This window comes from Anser brachyrhynchus (genome assembly GCF_964034855.1).
Source record: "Anser brachyrhynchus genome assembly, chromosome: 2".
NCBI lineage: Eukaryota > Metazoa > Chordata > Aves > Anseriformes > Anatidae > Anser > Anser brachyrhynchus.
This window is the reverse complement of record NC_137695.1, coordinates 12,997,462-13,016,088: the sequence shown is the minus strand read 5'-3', so window position 1 is coordinate 13,016,088 and position 18,627 is coordinate 12,997,462. Positions and strand designations below refer to the sequence as shown.

The 18,627-nt window shown below is 37.4% G+C and overlaps 2 protein-coding genes across 4 annotated transcripts in view; one reads left to right on the top strand and one right to left on the bottom strand.

Moving 5' to 3' along the window:
- The window catches only part of PITRM1 (pitrilysin metallopeptidase 1), a 29,273-nt gene extending 13,294 nt beyond the window's left edge, over positions 1–15,979 (top strand). The window contains exons 13-27 of the mRNA XM_080579095.1: positions 272–406; positions 2,255–2,393; positions 3,514–3,630; positions 5,144–5,276; positions 6,005–6,125; positions 6,888–6,964; positions 7,406–7,571; positions 7,693–7,793; positions 8,718–8,838; positions 9,624–9,695; positions 11,034–11,146; positions 11,675–11,800; positions 13,028–13,173; positions 14,830–14,932; positions 15,535–15,979. Coding sequence (XP_080435221.1) covers positions 272–406; positions 2,255–2,393; positions 3,514–3,630; positions 5,144–5,276; positions 6,005–6,125; positions 6,888–6,964; positions 7,406–7,571; positions 7,693–7,793; positions 8,718–8,838; positions 9,624–9,695; positions 11,034–11,146; positions 11,675–11,800; positions 13,028–13,173; positions 14,830–14,932; positions 15,535–15,628 — 1,764 coding nt within the window. The 3' untranslated portion in view covers positions 15,629–15,979. The remainder of the gene's footprint in view (positions 1–271; positions 407–2,254; positions 2,394–3,513; positions 3,631–5,143; positions 5,277–6,004; positions 6,126–6,887; positions 6,965–7,405; positions 7,572–7,692; positions 7,794–8,717; positions 8,839–9,623; positions 9,696–11,033; positions 11,147–11,674; positions 11,801–13,027; positions 13,174–14,829; positions 14,933–15,534) is intronic.
- A 519-nt stretch (positions 15,980–16,498) lies between these two features.
- Positions 16,499–18,627, bottom strand: part of PFKP (phosphofructokinase, platelet) — a 44,814-nt gene continuing 42,685 nt past the window's right edge. For all 3 annotated transcript variants that reach the window (XM_080579096.1, XM_080579097.1, XM_080579098.1), the window contains 3 exons: positions 18,326–18,425; positions 17,593–17,698; positions 16,499–17,035 (listed from right to left, as the gene is read on the bottom strand). In XM_080579096.1, coding sequence (XP_080435222.1) covers positions 16,882–17,035; positions 17,593–17,698; positions 18,326–18,425 — 360 coding nt within the window. In that variant the 3' untranslated portion in view covers positions 16,499–16,881. The remainder of the gene's footprint in view (positions 17,036–17,592; positions 17,699–18,325; positions 18,426–18,627) is intronic.

Sequence of the window (18,627 nt, the reverse complement as noted above, 5' to 3'; positions counted from 1 at the left end):
GAAAGGAGGGGAAAAAAAAAAAAGTAGTTTGGTATGGTAAGATTGGAGGAGGGAGTGGAGGGAAGAAAGGGACAGGTGATGATGACATAGTCCTTTAGTTTGAACAAACACTTCAGCAGCATCCCCCTCCTCAATCTATTAGAAGTATGCAATAGCTATTACTTATCATCTGTATATGAATAGTAGATAAGGTGGTTTTGGAACACAGATGCTGCCAGTTACAGAAATATATATGAATTGTCCTGCTTACTCAGTTACTCTTGCCCTTCAGTATATAGCTTCCTGCTGGAATCAGGATGGGGATCCAGTGGAGCTTCTGAAGATTGCAGATAAAGTCTCTCGGTTCAGGCAGTGCCTCAAGGAAAATCCCACATTTCTTCAGGAAAAGGTTAAAAAGTATTTTAAGGTAGGAAAACTTGCAGGAAAATATCTGCAGTATTGATTTTTGAATCACTATTTTGTATTTAAAATTAAATTGAAGGGAACTGAGTTGTTCATATCCATACTGTCTATCTTTAGACATTGATGAACAGCAGCACTTTTGAATAAAGCATGTTCATTTTAAATGGTTGAAGTGAAAACTTTTTAAAACTGGAAAAATTGGTCATTGGACACTTGGAAACACACATATTAGAACATTGAGAAAATACTAATGATTTAACGTTTAAAATACTGTGATGCCTGATGCTATAGAAAGGCACGTGAGTCTTTCCTAATGAGAAGTTAAGACGTGGACAGCAACATGGACCTAGTAATGTTCATTGAACTGCTGTCTGAATGTTGCTGTCAGCACTAACTGCTTTTTGCTCTTTTTCTTGTTTTCGTCTCTATATATTCTACTAGAGTGCTTTCAGATTTAAGAACAGTAAAGGCATTATGACATTGAATAGTTCTGAATCCCTGCATTAGCTAATGGCAGAACAAAAAAAAAAATCCAGTGGTAGCAGTGCAAAAGCGTCTTCTGTTGTTTTTGTTGGTGGCTTTGTTTTGTTGTTTTGCTTAAATCCTTCAGGTTGTTTTGAAGGGCACATCTATTATAAGTGACTGCCAACCTGATTTACTCGTGGGTGAATGCTGGTTTGCATATACTCAAAGGCAACAGGACACGGTGGCATCAGTTGAAATCTGATTTCCTAAAGGCATAATTAGTGTCTAGAAGTAGTAGGAAGTTGTTAAGCTTTTGGCTTTTGTATTAAGAAATACGGGCACGGTATTTTTAAGAATGTCCTTTACTATGCAGTTCTGGTGAGAGGTCTAAGACAAAAGCACCCCTCAACAGGAAGTAATGAGAAAAGTTAGATGATCTGATATCCAAAGACTATGTATCTTGTATTACACACTGTGCCTGGAGATTAATAAAGCAGGAAGGCTGTGAGCAAAAGAGATGCTGTTCATCCTATCCATTCAGTTGTGCTTGGTTGATTTTGTATTTCACTCTCTAACTCTGTAGTCAGTCATGTTTCCTTACTCTTTCCATATAAGCACAGGAAAGATAAGCTCATAAAATAGAGAATCCGATTACATTGTCCCAAATTATTGGCAGTGAATCTCAGTGACAGATGTTGGTGTTTGACTCCTACTTTGAAATGGGCATTTTTGAGGTCACTGTCTTTTGACTAGCCTCCCATTATTATCTGAAATGGAAGGTGATGGAGTAATTTTGTGATTAAATTTCCACAATACAGCATAAACACAGAGAAATTCACCAGCAGTTCTGACACTTGCGTAATGCATGGAGTTCTCTGGCAGCAAGACTGATGTAAACCATTTCTGAGCAGGATAAGGCATGCCCCTTTTACATCATATGGGATTTCTGTGCACTCAAGCTTGGACAGGTTGAATGAGGTGTTTAATGAAACCCTCCTGTATTTAACTAGATTCCCAATCTTAGAACATTCTCCAGATATAACTTCTGGCATACTGCTCTGTAGCCTTATATGTAGTTGTTTAACCTTGATTTAATTAAACTAATAAGTACTGTGTTTTGTTAAGGGAATCTGACTCCATACTGAAATTTCACAGAAGGTTGTTCATGCTTGTTCATGTGGTAAACTGTCTCCCTTCCCCACCCTAGCAGCAGACTGCTCTTCATTAATTGAAGAGTTTAAATTGCCTATTTGTGATACCTTTGATAATACGTAAACCAAATGATGCATGACCTTTTCTACATTTGATGAAGCAATAATCTGAGGCAAAACAGGTGAAAGTAGCCCTCAGAATTAATAATGCTTTGTTTTGGGATACATTTCTGCAGGATAATCCACATAGATTGACTCTGTCAATGAGTCCAGAAGAAGACTACTATGATAAACAAGCAAAACTGGAAGCAGAAAAACTGAAAAAGAAGGTCAATGCTCTTTCTGAAGAAGAAAAAAAACAAATCTTTGAAAAAGGTTAACATGCTTTTTCGTATTTTGGTTTGGGTAACTGTTTAAGAACACAGCCATTTTTTTTTCTGTTGTTCTGTAAAAAGTCTTAAGTTCTTAGATATATCGGGCACGATCCAGCATTTCTTCTGAAAGGGATGTGTTTTTTTTGTTGTTGGTTGGAAGCTTGAGTATGTGTGGTATGGGGCGATACAGTTTACTGTTCATACTAAATTGTATGATTGGTATAATCTGTTAGTTTTAACCCTCAAAAAATAGAATGATCAAAGTGTCCAGTAGGGCAGAAGAAAGGGAATTATTTTAAAATAGTAACCTGGTTCTTTCCTATGTTAACTGCACTAAATTCAAGGTGAATGCCACCATTTATCTTAAAGCACTTTATTTTTGAGTGTATGATATTTGTTCCATGCTCCTATAAAATTTACATTTTGTAATTGTACTTCTTCTCTTTTCTACTTAAAGAGCTAACTATAACAATATTTTTTGACTTATTCCTCAGAATAACTTAAACTTGGAAACACGGAGCAGTTATGTCATTTTGTAAAAACAGTGATCTAGTCACAGAGATTGTGTAGAAGAAAGGTGGAGTCAATGTTCAGAAGCAATGTTACTGGGAGGGGGAATAAGGGAACATGTCTTTCAGAAGAGGCTTTCTTCTTACAAAGATAAGTTTGAGAGTACTTAGAGGCAGCCGGCTGGAATCTGAAAGAGGATGAAAGTTGTGAAAACAACTTAGCTGCATTGGTGTGCCGACTGAGCACTTGAGAAAGATCTCTTATTGGTTAGATTTTTACTGCAAGGTCTCTGTTGCCTGGATGGTGTCCACAGAGCTGGACAATAGGGCAGGCTGGCAGATATCACGTCTTTAGGGTTTTAATTACATGTAAACAGGATGCAAAAGGAGAGGGAAGGGCTGGAAAGAGGATTTACAAAGGTACCCTGTTCTGTTTGCTGATATGGTATGATAACATTCAGATTTTTTCAATACAGTGTTTGAGAGAACAGTTTATAGAAAATGCTAAACTTCAGACTTGTCATGTTTTTCTGATATGCATCATCTCAGAAGGTTTTGACAGCATTTTCACTGGAAGGTAAACAAACATTAGTATTCTGTTTTCTTTATTAGGTTTGGAATTAATTGATCTTCAAAGTAAACCTCAGGATACCTCTTGTCTCCCAGCTCTAAAAGTGTCTGACATTGAGCCCAAAATCCCATTCACTGTGCTGGAGACAACACTCACAGGTTGGTATAACCAGTATTTTGTCCTGAAAAGAATGGCACTTGGATTGTTATCTAGCTACTTGCCAAGCTGTTCCTCTTCTTTGCTCTTTAAAAAGTGTGTGTACCTGCTAAGCTGTAAATAAACGCTAAACAGGAGTAGTTTGTGGAGAAGGAAAAAACAGTCATTTTGGCCTGAATTGTTTGTTTTTGCCAGTTTGTCAAAGTTGAGGGTGTTCTGGCAAGCTAAATATGATATCCAAAACAAACTGTGGTAGCATTGTGAGTCAAGTAAAAGCCCTGACCACCTAGCTTCTGGCTTTGTTCTCAGTGTCAGCTTGCCAAAGCCAAGCTTCCAGACTCTAACGCTGTCTTTTTTATTAGGCTGTAGACTGGAGTAAAGTTTTAAACACAGAGTACCTAGAATCCTTTGGGTGAGATTAATAAAAATAAAAAATAAAATCTGAACGTGAATCTCACTTTACTGTCCATAGTTTTTCATCTAGTCCATCTCCTTTTCATCTAGTCCACCACCTGTGCAGTACACAGTTTGCAGTGATCTGCAGAAAATTCTTGCCATCGCCTCTGAGGGGTGATGTGGGGCTGTTTCCAGTTGCAGTTCAGCTGCCTGCTCTTCAGTAGGAGTCTGGCAGTAGCACTCCTGATGCAAGCTCCCTGCCTCCTGCTTTCTCACTGCCTGCCCTGCCCTGCAGTTAGAAAAGTCACTACGTGGTATGCTCAATTACTCTTGAGCAATCCCCTTGCTTTCCGAAGACTTCAGCTTTTTACAGGGTGCAGCACTCCTGGCAATGTGTGCATCAAACCTTTGGTGGTGTCTGCCTTTCCTCCCTCCCTATTTTTACAGAATATGGTGTGCAGGAACCATGAAGAAAAAAAAAAGTCATCCATCATAACATCACTGACAGTCTGTTCCTGCTTTGCCAAGGCTGTCCTATGAGTTGATAGGAAACAAGAAATTGTAGATCTCAATTTTGTTACAGTTCTGTCAAAATCATGCAGGTAATACTGCTCTATATTATATTTTTAACAGACACTTCTCTGCTAAAATTATCAGCAAGTGTCATGTGCTGTATAATTTTGATGCTGAAATGACCTGTTTTGTGGAAATCCTAATGTGTATATTCCCAGTACCCAATGTTAGAATAGAATGTGCAGTGCAGGAACTGTTTTTCCTCGACTTTTGAGGTGATGAAGGTGAAAATAAGGGAGAAAAAACCTATTGAGTTGTTCAGAAACAAATTACCACTCCATTGTTTTAATGTTACCTCTAAAATCCGTGCTCTGTCAACAGAATTCTCATCAAATTGTCCAGATATCCTTTACTTTACCATGGACAGAAACAAACAAACAAAACCAACAACCTTCAGTCCAGCATTCGGTACGATATATGAAGTTTCAATAAGAAGTGACTCTGAAGTAATTACAGAAAGTAACTCTGAATAAGATCTTACAAGAATGCTTTTGCATTTCAGAAGTAAACCGTTGGTTGTTTTTTTCTTGTTTTTTTGATCCCTAGCTGATGAAGTTCCTGTCCAGTACTGTGCTCAGCCGACCAACGGCGTGGTATATTTCAGAGCTGTTTCCAGCTTGAACACTCTTCCTGAAGAGCTCAAACCATATGTGCCGCTGTTCTGCAATGTCATTACAAAGTGAGAGGTTTACTTTGCTAGAAGCTAAAGCAGTAAGATGTAAAACAACTTACTGAAATAATACTTCTTTTACTAATTTCAGTAGCTGTCCTTTTAGGAAGGAGGTGCTGGTAAGCTGGTGTGCTGCTGAAATAACGGTTCTTCCCTCTCTCCACTGAGTTACCAACTCCTTTGCCCTTTTTCTTCAGTCTCTGCATTGCCTTGTTCCCCAGTGTCAACATAAGCATTCCCCAAATAGATTGGAAACTTGATCTAATGAAAAATAGCCCATCAGAAATTGAAGTTTTCACTTTTTTTTTTTTGGGGTGTAATTTCACAATGTGGTCACAGAAACACTGATCACAGGGGCAAGAGTGACACAGGGTAGATGAAGTGACATGGACCAGAAGGAATCTGTTCTTTTTGGTGGTGATACCAGCTTACGTGATATTGCTACTCTGGTTGAACGTGGATATGGGGCGAACAATGTTGGGGTGTTCTGAAGTCTGTACATAAAGCACACTTAATACACTATTTTGAAACAGCAGTGGGTTTTAGTTGAAAAGCTTGTTGTATTACTACTTGTTTTTTAATATAAATTATGAAGTATTATGTTCGTTTGATAATGCCCCAAATTACTTACTTGCTAAATTAGTATTGGCCTAAACAGTATTCTTTGCATTTGGTATATGAATCATGGTTTTGCCATACAATGAAAATAGAAGTAAATCTCTGATTGTTTTTCACAGGATGGGTTGTGGAGTCCTTGATTACAGGGAACAGGCCCAGAAAATAGAGCTAAAAACAGGTGGGATGTCTGTCAGCCCACATATCATTCCAGATGATTCACACCTGGATGTGTATGAACAGGTAAATTAATCATAAACATCATGATGTTAAATTACAGTAACAGCTCTGTAGTTAAGGGTCAGTCACGGCTTCCATTAGAGGGTCAGCTAATGTGCATTGAAAGCAGCGTATGAAAGGGCTTGTGCCTTTTTGTGTAAAATACTCGACAATTACAGTATCAATATTTTGTGTTAAGGGAAGTGTTTGCAGTTATCTCTTTCAAGATAGTGTTTCACTAGCTTCTGTCAACGTGTTTCTGAATGCTGCAAAAAACTTCGGAAACAAAGGGCAGAGGAGAGAAGGGCATAGTGCTGCACATAGAGATTGCTGTCATTGTGTATATCTCACAATCCTGAATGTTTTCAGGATCGTTAGATCTTAGTATTGGGCATAACAGTTTTAGCAATCTCTCTTAAGATTTTTCAGACTTGCTGGGGTCTATTTCCTGTAGCTTGCTCCCCATGGATTGTGAAGTTGAGTTAGGGGGAATCCTTTGCAGAAAGATTCATCCCCAGAACAGTTTTACCTGTACTTTGTGGAAAAATAAGAAAGTCCGTTTCTGAACTGATGCTTACTGTTGAGAAAGAGTAATTGACAAGTTTGTTTTGTGTGAAGATCAATCATATTTCATGATTCTAGTAGCACGGCGTATATTAAAGTGGTTTTGTGTTGTGAAGCATTAGGTTGGTACCACTGCATCACTTCCATTAAAAAGTTCTTGTGCATTTCTTGTTCCACTGCTGAAGGAGTTTTTTTCTGTATGTGTTTCTTTTTTTCCTTCAGGGTGTACTCTTTTCATCTCTATGCTTGGACAGAAATCTGCCAGACATGATGAATTTATGGAGTGAAATATTTAACAAGTACTGTACATTGGGTTTCCTTTTTTTTTTTCCCTCGTGTTTTGGGGTTTTCTTTATTTTTCCCCCTCTTCCCCTAACCATTCCCAGCTTCTCAGAGATTCTACTCTGAGATTTGCTTTCATAACTGTATCTTTGAGTGGCTCCTACTTTCTAAATTACAGATTCACGGAATAGTTTATGTTGGAAGGGACCTCTAGAGACCATCTGTTCTAACCCCCCTGATTAAGCAGGGCCACCTAGAGGAGGTTGCTCAGGACCACATCCAGACATCAAATCTAAGCATTTCATCTTTTGCATGACTAAGTAGTGGATTAAATGGAAAATTGATGGTCTAAAAGCTCTTTGTTGAACTTGGGATAATGAACGAAGGAGTCAGTATTGTAAAAGCCCATTGGCGTGATTTTGCCTGAGATGTAGAGAACTGCTTCTACTCTTTTTCAGCCCGCGGTTTGAGGAGGAGGAACACTTCAGAGTGCTGGTTAAGAAGACTGCCCAGGAACTGTCAAATGGGATTCCAGATTGTGGGCATTTGTATGCCTCTATTAGAGCCAGCAGAAACCTTACGCCTTCTGGAGAACTGCAAGAAATGTTTAATGGGATGGATCAGGTGAAAAGTTAATGTCGTCTTTTAGTGAGGCCTAAATCCTCCACTTTGGAATTAGGGCACTAAATTTTTGCTAGTTCTTTCTAAATGGCTTCATCTGTAGTCTTTCTGCCTTCCTGTGCAGGTGAAGTTGATGAAGAGAATAGCAGAAATGCCCGATATTAAACCAGTACTACGCAAACTACCACGCATTAAGAAGTATCTATTAAATAGTGACAACATCAGGTGAGTTCCGGCTAAAACAGAAAGGGACCATTTAGTTAGAGAGAGGCCATGGCCTGTGAATGGGCTTTTCTTAATGTGCTTTCTGGGATGTTGGGGTTTTGTGAAACAGAAAACCTGAGGAATTACTAAAAATGTTTTTAGTCCACGTTCTCCTACCTTAAGAATTTGATGGTAGTTATGGTTTATTTTGTTTGATTTATAACATGTTTATGAAACTTAAGGCAGATTTCAGATGTAACTTTTGTATCAAGAGTGCTTAAACGGCTTGTTGGGTTTTACAGAAATATTCCATCAACATTCTGCTTTTTTTCTTGAAAAGTGCCCAAGATAGAAATACTGTTATAGTGTATTCTATCAGTTGAATATAGTTTTTTTTTTTTTTCTTCCTTACAGAAAACAGTGACATTTTGAAATCTGTTTTATGTATATATCGGTAAAAGTAAGAGGGCATGTTTAAGTGCTTAGTATCAGATGCGTTAGTTTCAAAAATACTCCAATTTGAGGTGACATTAATTGCAACGTATTGTTTGCAAAGAATAAAATGATGTGTAAAGTTATTGAAATACCTGTGCTGTTCAAAACCATGGGACAAAGGAAGTCATTAGTTTCCTTATGAGATGTTTCTATTCTGTAAAATCTGTGTAGTCTTGACCTGTACAGAGAAGGAGGTCACAGCTACTGCTGTCATCAATAGTGAAGTTGGTTTGGGGCAAGCAAAAGAACAAAGTAATTTGAATTTTGTTTTTTTGCATGCCAAATGCTACATTATGAGTATTTTTTTTCTTTCTGTGATAATGATTATCAGTGATCAAAGATCTCACATTCTGATGATTTAAAGTACTTAGGAAGACATAGAGGTGCAAATTATATTGGACTACACAAAACCACAAAAACATTAAAAAACTCAATATGCTCTTTTAACAGGTGTTCAGTGAATGCAGCACCTCAACAGATATCAGAGGCATCTAAAGAAGTAGAGAAATTTATAAAGGGCATAACTAGAAGTAAAAAAGAGAGAAAACCTGTTCGACCCCATGTGATTGAGGTAGGAAATTACTTCATTTGTGACTAGTGCATCAAGTACAGTTGGATTTGATGTTGTGTAAAGACAATTGTGCAATCAGAAGATCATTCGAACTCAAATACTATATCCATACATAGATGTCTCAAGAAATCTGCAAGTCAGCTCTGTGATAAACTGCTATGTGTTTCCCCACGGTACCTGTCTTCACCCTGTAAAATAGACAACAGTAATCCCGTAGATCAGCTGTCAAATGTTACTCTGAGGTGGTTACCTTTGCATGGGATGAAGGAAAATAAATTCTTCTGTTCTCTGTCAAATAAAACTGTAATTTCTTTTTTAGCTTTACTTGGCATGTTAGCCAAAGGAAAATAGGGAATTGCGCAGTTCCTTAATTGTTTAGGAATCTGTTTCATTATCTGGATGGACATTTCGCACAGAGGGTACTTGGCTCAATACAGTTGACAAAGGATCTGCTCTGTGAATGTACATCTGTATTAATTTCTGAGACTTGAATAGGCTCCCAGTTCCCTACTCATGAAGGAAATGATTGTCTGAAATTTTGGGGGACTCTTTAATGTCCCTCTTGGTGTCTTTCAGTACCAAATTACTCTTGAAAGGAAATTTATTTAGCGTTTGCTTTGAAATACAATTGATTGAGTAGGTTGCTTGTGTGTGTGAAGACACATGGGCTGATGGTGGTTTCAAAAGCTTACACAGGAAGTTCAAGGGAGTAGGGATTGCATTTATTGTAATCTTAGTCTAAATTGTTAAATCACCTTTTAATATGAGGGCTGTGTCTCTTGTAGAAATCTTCAGAAGTCAAACCTGTGGGAAGCAAAATGCTTAATTGTTTGCAGATCACAAGGAAACTAATTAATGTAAGTACATTATTGGTTGAGGATAGTGCTACGTGCCCTTCACTTCCACACTCTTACTCTATTGTTTCTCTAAACCGTTCATCGAACTTCTTCATGTTTCTATGTCATCCTATTTGTTGTCTTCCCTTTGGTTCTGGTTTGCAGATCATTTAGCTAACTTCCTGTCTGTGCATGCAGGAAATTCCCGCTTATGCTGTTCCTTGCAAGTGATGTTTACAAGATTTTATTTTTACCCTGGTTTCTTTCAGAATCAGATCCATGTGGTGTCACTCCCAGTTAGCCCTTTCTCTTCCTTCCTCTACTCCCTAAATTATTTTGAATGTGAATGACACATGACAAAAGAGTATCTGTGACAATTAAGTAAAAATGAAAATTTTTATTAGACTATATGGGAGAAACACAACTTGGTGTATCCTGAGCATTGAGGAAAAAGGCAGGGATTGCTCAGCCGAAGGTTCTTCTTGCTGACAAGTCTGGCATGTGGTACTGTGCTGGGCCCAACCAGCTAGAGATGCGTGAGGGGCTGGGGAGCAGGTCTGTGGAGTTAAGGAACATTTGCGAGCATTGAAATTAAATTTTAAAAGATTCTGGAGGTGCTTAAGGCTCTGCTTATGCGTAAATAAGGACACAAGCAGGTGTATGTGTGAAAGAGACAAAGAAGCGAGTGTTGCAGGGGCCTGGAGACATGAGAAGGACTGGAAGTTTTGAAGTGGGGGAGTCCCCATCCCTGGGGGTATTTAAGAGATATGTGGACATGGCACTAAGGAACATGGCTTAGGACTTGGTATGTCAGGTTGATGGTTGGACTTGATAATCTTGAAGGTCTTTACCAATATAAATGATTGTATGATTCTAAGTAAAAGTCAAGTTTATTGCAGGGTATGTGTGAGCGGAAACTCATATAGCTGCTGCTGTTCATAAATGAACAGTGAGGAGGGGGGTCTTTTTCTGGATTCAGTTGCAATATCTAAAATTGAGTAGATGGAGTCAAATATGATGGACATAGAAGTGGGAAGTTATGAACACTTGGTTCAGTCCAAGTAAAGACGTGGTATACGTATCAAAGCTCTTTGGTGACAACACATGGCATGGGCAACTGAGACGCTGGTGAGCAACGACGGGTAGCCAATGTACAATATCCATATACTTTAGTTTCCTAAGGCAGTTTTGTTACTGGATTGCTAACATGGGGGCAAGCTGAATGCCACTGATTGCAGTGCAGGTCAAGTGGCAGCTTTACCGTCTGTGTGTCTGTATGTTTGGCAGCACTTCATAGTCCTCAGCTGGCTAAATTGTCTCATATCTGCTAACTGTACCAGTAATGTGTTTTTCTCTTAGGATCCTACTTTCAAACCATGCCAGATGAAGACCCATTTTGTACTTCCCTTCCCGGTGAACTATATTGGGGAATGCATTCGAACAGTTCCCTACACAGCTGCGGACTATGCAAGGTAGGAAACAAAATCAGCAGGGAGCTTGTATGTGTGTTGCATAACACGAAACAAAACAGGACCACTGAAAATGGAGTGTCAATAAAAATGTTTTGTGGTGTGTTTGTGACAAATTCTTTACAGACCAATCTTCACATTGCTAGGTCCATAAATGTGCTGCTTTACGAAGTGCTGAGATTAAGTAACTAGGGGCTACTAACCCCTAGCTTCCAAATAACAGCCCTACTTACCTGGATGTGTCTGAGGTGACAATCCTATTGCACTAACAAAGTTACAGGTAGGAGGCTGCTTTTGTATTTGATTACAGTGACATAAGTGGAATAATCAAGCAGTGTTCCAAAGTAGCAACAGCTCTTTCAATGATGTGACATTGCTCAGCTGTTATTAAATATTGAGTGTTGTTACTGTTGTAGATTGGAAGAAGCAACGCATTGTAAATGGGGATCTTTTTGAACTTTAGAGGCAGTTGAGAATATTACTGTTATCCAGTTCATTTACAGTTTGCTGTTAATATTTCTCTCATTACAGCCTTCGAATTCTTGCACGGTTGATGACATCTAAATTCCTACATAGAGAAATTAGAGAGAAAGGAGGGGCTTACGGTGGAGGTGCTAAAATTAGTCACAACGGCATATTTACTTTCTACTCCTACAGGTAACAGCATTTGTTCATGTTCATGTCTGAGGGAACCACTGGCTGCACTTGTTTGTTTGACTTTATTTTTATTTCACTTAATCTTGAAAGAGAGATACAGCTATGTTGAATCACAAGAAAGTGATTCAGCACTGATGATGATGAGATTAATTGCTTAATGTATATCAGTTTTGTTAATAAACCCCTCCTCTGGTTTCTGTCCCTGGGAAAGTTTAACTTATTTCTGCTGGTAGCAACCATTGTTGTGTCTGTGTACCAGGTTTATGTAAGACTGGTTATCATTTATTTTCTCATGGGTCCTCCACTTTTTTTTTAATAAATAAATAAGCAAATACAAGGAGATTTAATTATGTTTGAGACCATGGAGTAGAAATGATGCCGTTTCCTAATGCCCTGGTTTTGAAAATACACAGCTTCCTTGGCAGACTGTCTGGAAACAGCAGAGATTCAGCAGAAAGCATTGCCGGTGATGAGCTAGAATGGAGAAAGTCTTTTTTTCTTTGCCTTTTTTTTTTTGTCAAGTCCGGAACAGTTAACCTGCTTTGGACTTGCCAAACCACTTTCAGATGAAATTTGAATTGGAAGTTATAATCCCCACTAGAAATGTCACGTGTCTAGAGTCCTGGCTTAAATAATTTTCCTAGACCAAAGGTAGTCCATCACAGTACTTGGACAGTATTCCTGCCTAAAATCTGAGCAGTGTTGCCTCTCTGCAAAGTTTCAGCGTGGTAGGACTTGTCCTGTTTAGTATTTCAGTAGCTGTCGACCTGTTGCACTTGTTTTACAGAGAGCAAAAAGAGGTGTAGCAGGAAAAGCAGCTTAGAGGAGATAAGGTGGTATACCATAAATATTACTGTTGTTGATATTAATGGAAGCTAATGCTTATTAAGCTGCAGCAGTGAATTGATATTACATTATAAACACTGTTGGTTTACCATCTTTTGAATACCACTTCTCTGCACGCTGCCTTGAAACTACTTACAGGCAACTGAACTTGCTGCACTTGTGTATTTGAAAATTCAAAATATGCCTGGTTTATTGTAATACTAGCTTCTTCTTAAAAAAATATCTTGTAAACAAAAAGTAGGTTTCTCATTTGATGCAATCCACATGTATCTATGTTTGTGTAATGAATAGTAAACTCTGAATTAAGAACAAATTAATTACAGTATATCATTTTGTAAGACTGAAGTCCTTAATTTTACTTTTTTCTTTTTTTTCTTTAAGAGACCCAAATTCATTAGCCACCTTGAAAACATTTGAAAAAGCAGTTGAATGGGCCAAATCTGGAGAATTCACACAACAAGATATCGATGAAGCTAAGTTAGCAGTATTTGCTGCTGTAGATGCACCAATAGCTCCTTCAGATAAAGGTACATTCTCACCAGTCTCCCAGCACTGGGAGCTAATATATTTATTTTTATTTAAGTTTTAAAGGAGAGAAAACAGTTAATTTGCTAAACTGAATCATATGTTAAAATTTGTACTTGGCAGACGTAAGACAACTGCGGTTTCAACAAAACAGTCAGTTCCTGTTAGTCCCTTTTCAGAAATAGCACACATTCAGTCTCTCCACTGAGGTATTCATATTCATGCTGCTCCTTGATGTCAGGGGAATACAGTTAGAAGATGGAGGTAGATTACAGAAACAAATTTAGGCTTGGAAAGGGAGTCAGATGCTAGCAAGCAAAAAATTAAATATTTTGTCTTTTGATTAAAAAGAAATAAAATTGCAGAATTACTTTCCTGACACAAGTGTACATTTTGACTACAAATGTGTAACTTTTGTGCATTTTTTTTTTTTTAAGAAATTAGAGCATAATACTGCTACAGTGGAGGGTGTTACCTTCTTTACATATCCGCATGCATATCACAGCTGGTAGTATCTTCACATCTTTTTAGTTTGCCTACATGTTGCTTTGCTTTCCTTGCTTTCCCCTTCCCTCTCCAAGTCTGAGCTTAAATTCAATCCAAAACTTGCTAATTTAAAATAGATTCCTTTCCTTTAAGTAAAGGAATTATAAGAATAAAATTAATGTTATTTTAATATGTATTTGTATTAACGCTAGTTTGTTAAATAGGACTTGAAAATGAAGCTGATTTCATGTTCTTTGAACTGAATTTGGTTTTGGCCTGGATGATTTGATTTTAAAGAAAAAGAAAGTAATCAATTTTAGGTGCAGATATGAATGAAGTGAATGCATATTGGATGTTGTAATTTGTGAGAGCAGTGATTTAATTTGAACATGCGCTGTAGCAGCTGTGACAAATTTAGTGAAGAACATTGTTCCATAGACCTAGGATCTGTTGCAGAGACAAATATCTATCCCTTAATACTACCATTATTTATTAGGTCCTGCATAGGGTCTTCAACAACCTTATCTCACTTTATCCAGCCTTTGGCAGAAGTTCGGATGAGTTAATTGTCTCCAGATGTCTTCCCCACCTACTATTTTTTTCTGTAATTGTTTTCATGTTAAAAAGCTTTCCTGTGGTTATTTTGGAGTTCTCTGGTTATTCACAGAGCTATAATATTGATGCTAAAATACTGTAGGTAAGTATTCCAACAAAAGCAATAAAGTATTTGTATGCAGACTTCTGTATGTAGCTTGATCAAAAGAAGGCGATTAAAACATGGTCTTGGCATGTATATTACAGCTGATTGAAAATTTTAAGAGGTTGTTCATACAAGCTGCATGAAACCCAGTTTGGCTAAAACATTTTAGGAAGTATTGAGGCTTTTTAGAATGAATCATGCTAGTGTGTTTTGCTTTTCATTGGTTTATTTCTTTAGGTTTTCTGGATCCCAATTACATTTAGATTTTTGGCAAACTAAATCACTTGCCAGACTGTAATACAAATTCTAAATAGCAAACTCTTACTACCTCAGAAAATTAAACTTATTTACTCAATTCTAACTTTTGACATTTGATTGACAATTAATTTGTCTCAGAACAATGGTTGAAGTGTAGGCTCTATTCTTCCCTTCCAGTACATCGCTGCAGTATGTGTCTTTGATTTTGTTTTAGGTATGGATCATTTCTTATACGGGATTTCAGATGAAATGAAGCAGTCACACAGAGAGCAGCTTTTTGCTGTCAACAGTGATAACCTGGTTGATGTATCAAACAAGTAAGTCTGTGCTCAACTTTAGAAAAAAAAAAAGATGTTTGCTTGAAAAACTGGACAAATCAGAGAAGTTTGTTAAAGGTGCCATAATTAAGTTCTTGAATTTCTTTCTCTGGTCTTTTGTACTACTTCCAGTATTTGTTTTTGTAACCTTAGAGAGATGTTAATTATATTCTGCTTATTGAATTTTAGCAGATATAATTCCCTCCTATGTTCTGAAGTTGGAGGCGATTGTTTTACTTTTGAAAAGTCCGGAAAGCGTCTGAAGAAAGAGTACACTCAGACTTCCAGCTCCTGGCTGAATGAGCTGGTTCTTCTGGACTCCTAATATTTTTTACTTCTTTGGACTTCTGACTTGCGCTTTAGTTAAGAATTTCACATAGAAGAACATCTGTTTAAGCAGATTAGGCTAGTTATGACCAGGTGGTATTGACTGTTGTATCATCATCAACGGGGGGAAAAAATGTAAATCCAAAAGATGTTATAAAAGCAAACACGGGGTGCATATCAGACAGCACTGTTTCCTGAAATTAGAGTCTTTTTAACTGTATAACGTAGTTACAGATAACCAAATACATTAACTTCTCATTTGTTTCTTTTTGCAGGTATCTTGCAGTTGGGAAGAGCACACGTGGTCTGGCAGTACTTGGCCCAGAAAATGCAGATATTACCAAAGATCCCTCATGGGTCAAACGATGAATTGCTGCTGAACATCCAGGCTCACATAAAGCAAGCCCATCTTTGTGACTACATTAATTATTTTTTATATTAACTTTTAACTGGCCCATGGTCCAACTTAAATGTTCGTTGCTGCTTCTAACAACGTGCAACAAACCAGTTAAAACCCTGTTGTCAAATCTTCTAACCACACAGTATTTGAGAGCAAGAATTATTTGCTCTATTAGGACAAAGACCATAATATTTTACTCAAGACTCATATGGATACTATATAAATTAAATATTTTTGTATATGTAGAACTCCAGAGATTTAAATGGTATTTGTTTGAAATCATGTCTGCTGTTGGATATATAAAAAACTATGTCTCTTATACTACAGCTTCCATTCTTTGGTATGTTAATTCCAGCTTACTTTGCATAAACTACCTACAGATAAGAGCTTTGTGACAGTGCCTTCCACCTCACAGCAAGTTTGTAGTGAATGGCAGCATAGTGGGCAAATCACTAATGAATCTGTGTACAATGCAGATTTTATCTTGTTTATTTGGGCAACATTCAGTCAATGCTGATATGAAATGGTCTAGTACTTTTTTTGGGTCATCATCTAGTTAACAAATCAGCATAAGAAAAGAGTTTGGCTATATTTGTTAACCTAATTTTAAAATTATTTTTACCCTTTGCCCTCATTATGAAGAGTTTCTATAGCCTTAACAAAGCTAGGAGGAAAGAAACATGAAAAAAGGAATAGTAGGACAGGTTTTTTTCCCCCTTCACTAGGTAGGGGATTAAGGCAGGTGCTTTTTTTCCTTCATTAGTCTGTAGAGAATCCTTTATGAAGGATTTTTGCTGTTTGTGGTTAGAAGCAGGCAAATACATTTTGACACATCACACTTATGTTTGCAACAGTACTTTATTTCACTTCGGATACATTAAGCACATCCTGTAACTCAACATAAAACTAGCCATCTACACTTATTTTTGGGTGTAAGTACTCTGAAACAAAGTGCAGTAGGTGAGTAACTTACAGAGTGCATAGAACAGTGTTGCACTTTTTTGTTAAGGGGTAGTATGAGTAAAATGGTGCTTATTCCTTAGATGCTGGGATTTGTTTCAAACGTAACACAAATATAGGACAAAATCTGTGTGACGTGACTGTCTTGTTTCACATAAAGTGCTGGTACAATAACTTAAATGTTACAAAACAAAGCTGTAACGATTCTAAAGCATTGTTACTCACAATGTGCATCTATAACAACAATCTAAAAATGATCTCTTTAGATGGCTCCGGTTTCTGCTTCCTTTGGGCTGTGCATAGCAACATGCTCCAGCTGGCCTGAATCTGAAACATCATAGCTGGTCTTGTATTTGGCCAGGATTTTCATCAGTGGTCGCAGCTTCAGCCACCATTGCTCCATGGGAATCCTATGTCTGTGGTGTGGTGGAGGAAAAAAAAGATTTACTTAGTAGCCCTGGCAAACAATTTGTAGTTCATCTGAGAACACTAACAGTAATATTCTTACAAATAGGATCAAGTATTGCTATTTATGGTGGCATATAAGCACCAACCCAAGAAGGGAAGAAATAACAGAGCACTGAAGGAAAAAAGATTTTACTGTATAGTTTTTCATAGGTAAAATGCCATCTAAGGCACAAAAATGGTGCTCTACTACTCTACTAAATTTTATCAGAAGTCAACCGATTCCAGACATTAAAGCAAAGATGAAAAAAAGACAGTGGGCTCCCAGAATTCATAACAAAAGAACTTCATAATGTATAAGGAGAATGAATAGAAAGCATAAAGGGAGTTGTTCAAAAAGACAAGTGAACAATTGAAGTGAATCACTGGCTGAATGTAGGCCAGAGACAGAAGCACAATAAAACAGTTGGCAAATGCTGTGTGTCAGCACCATGAAGAAGATGTTCATTTGATGTGGTGAAAGAAAGCCTGTGTGGGGATGTTTAAAATGTAAGCAGCGTATACATACACAAAGTCTGTTTCATTCTTCAGCTCAGCCACTGGTTGGAAAACAAGGTTGCGTCTACGCATTCCCAGCAAACAGACTGAGTCATCAGTATTGGCAAATACTTTTCCTAATAGGAAAAGAATGAAATAATTCAAGATTTTTTTATTCACAGTTGTATGGCCAAATATCCTTGTTCTGTAATTAAAGTGAACAGGGAGCTTAATTTCAGTTACTGAACATTTAACATAACATTAAAACATCAATTAGTACTTTAATAGGGTTAGGAGATCTTCACTTTTTACATTTAGCTTTGGTGATTAGCCATGAAAACAGTGTAATTAATCAACAATGAGACTGAATTTTAACATCCAGTTTTAAATTAGATTTTAGTAAACAGTGTTTTATAAGAATTCCCAAAGAAGACATATTACCTTCTTCTGTCTCCCATGTAGCCATCATGAAACAAAAAGGAAGAACAGATGTAACTTAGGTAGTCATCAATTTCTTCATGCATAATATACTGCAATCACACTAGCATTTTTTTAAAGGCAGGTAAGAAAACAGCTATCTAAAATACTGACCTCGCTTGAGGGGTAATATAGCAGGAAGCACAGCAAGACATTACTGAATACGATGGAAAGAAGTACGTTGACTAACAACCTATCATGCATTCATGTCTTTGTATGGCAGTAGGCATATACTGATGGCTAACTGAGGGCAGTAAAACGAGAGATAGGACCAAGTGTTTCTGCACCTTTCCGGTAGGTTTCTTTCAGCTTTTTGGAGATCCACTGCATAGCTTTTGCAGAAATTTTTGTCCCGAAGTTTCTATCAAATGGCGAAGGTGCACCACCCTGTGTGGAAATTTAACTGTGGGTTAATTCAGTTATCAAGTCAGTATTTATGTCTTGTTATTTTACTAGTTTAATGGCCTGCTCACTCTCATTTCTATCTCCCCCACTTTAAACAAGCAAACAAACTTACCACACAAACCAAGCTAAAACACTTAAAATTTGTGTTAAGCCAGTGTAGAATTCTCACTGAATCAATACTACT